We start from the raw sequence: 230 nt of genomic DNA on the forward strand, positions 1-230 counted from the left end.
GCTGACGAGTTGGTGAAGCAAGGTTCGGTGGAGGGTAAGACTCCAGGTGAGGCGAAGACTCCCGGACTGGCGAAGTCTGTGGTGCCCAAGATTGCACCGAAGAGTGTACCGGTGCCGACAACGGTGGATGGATTGGCGAAGCAAGGTTCGGTGGAGGGTAAGACTTCAGGTGAGGCGAAGACTCCTGGTCTGGCGAAGTCTGTGGTACCCAAGATTGCGCCAAAGGGTGT

General features: G+C 57.8%; 1 protein-coding gene across 1 annotated transcript; it reads left to right on the top strand.

Annotated features, from left to right (window-relative positions):
- CSUI_004879 (uncharacterized protein) lies at positions 1-229 on the top strand (the record flags this gene model as incomplete). Its single annotated transcript, XM_068065060.1, has 1 exon — positions 1-229. A coding segment is annotated over one exon (228 nt), but the record flags the coding sequence as incomplete, so codon positions are not given.
- Position 230: the final 1 nt, after the last annotated feature.

This window comes from Cystoisospora suis, assembly GCF_002600585.1.
Source record: "Cystoisospora suis strain Wien I chromosome Unknown contig_2335, whole genome shotgun sequence".
Taxonomy (NCBI): domain Eukaryota; phylum Apicomplexa; class Conoidasida; order Eucoccidiorida; family Sarcocystidae; genus Cystoisospora; species Cystoisospora suis.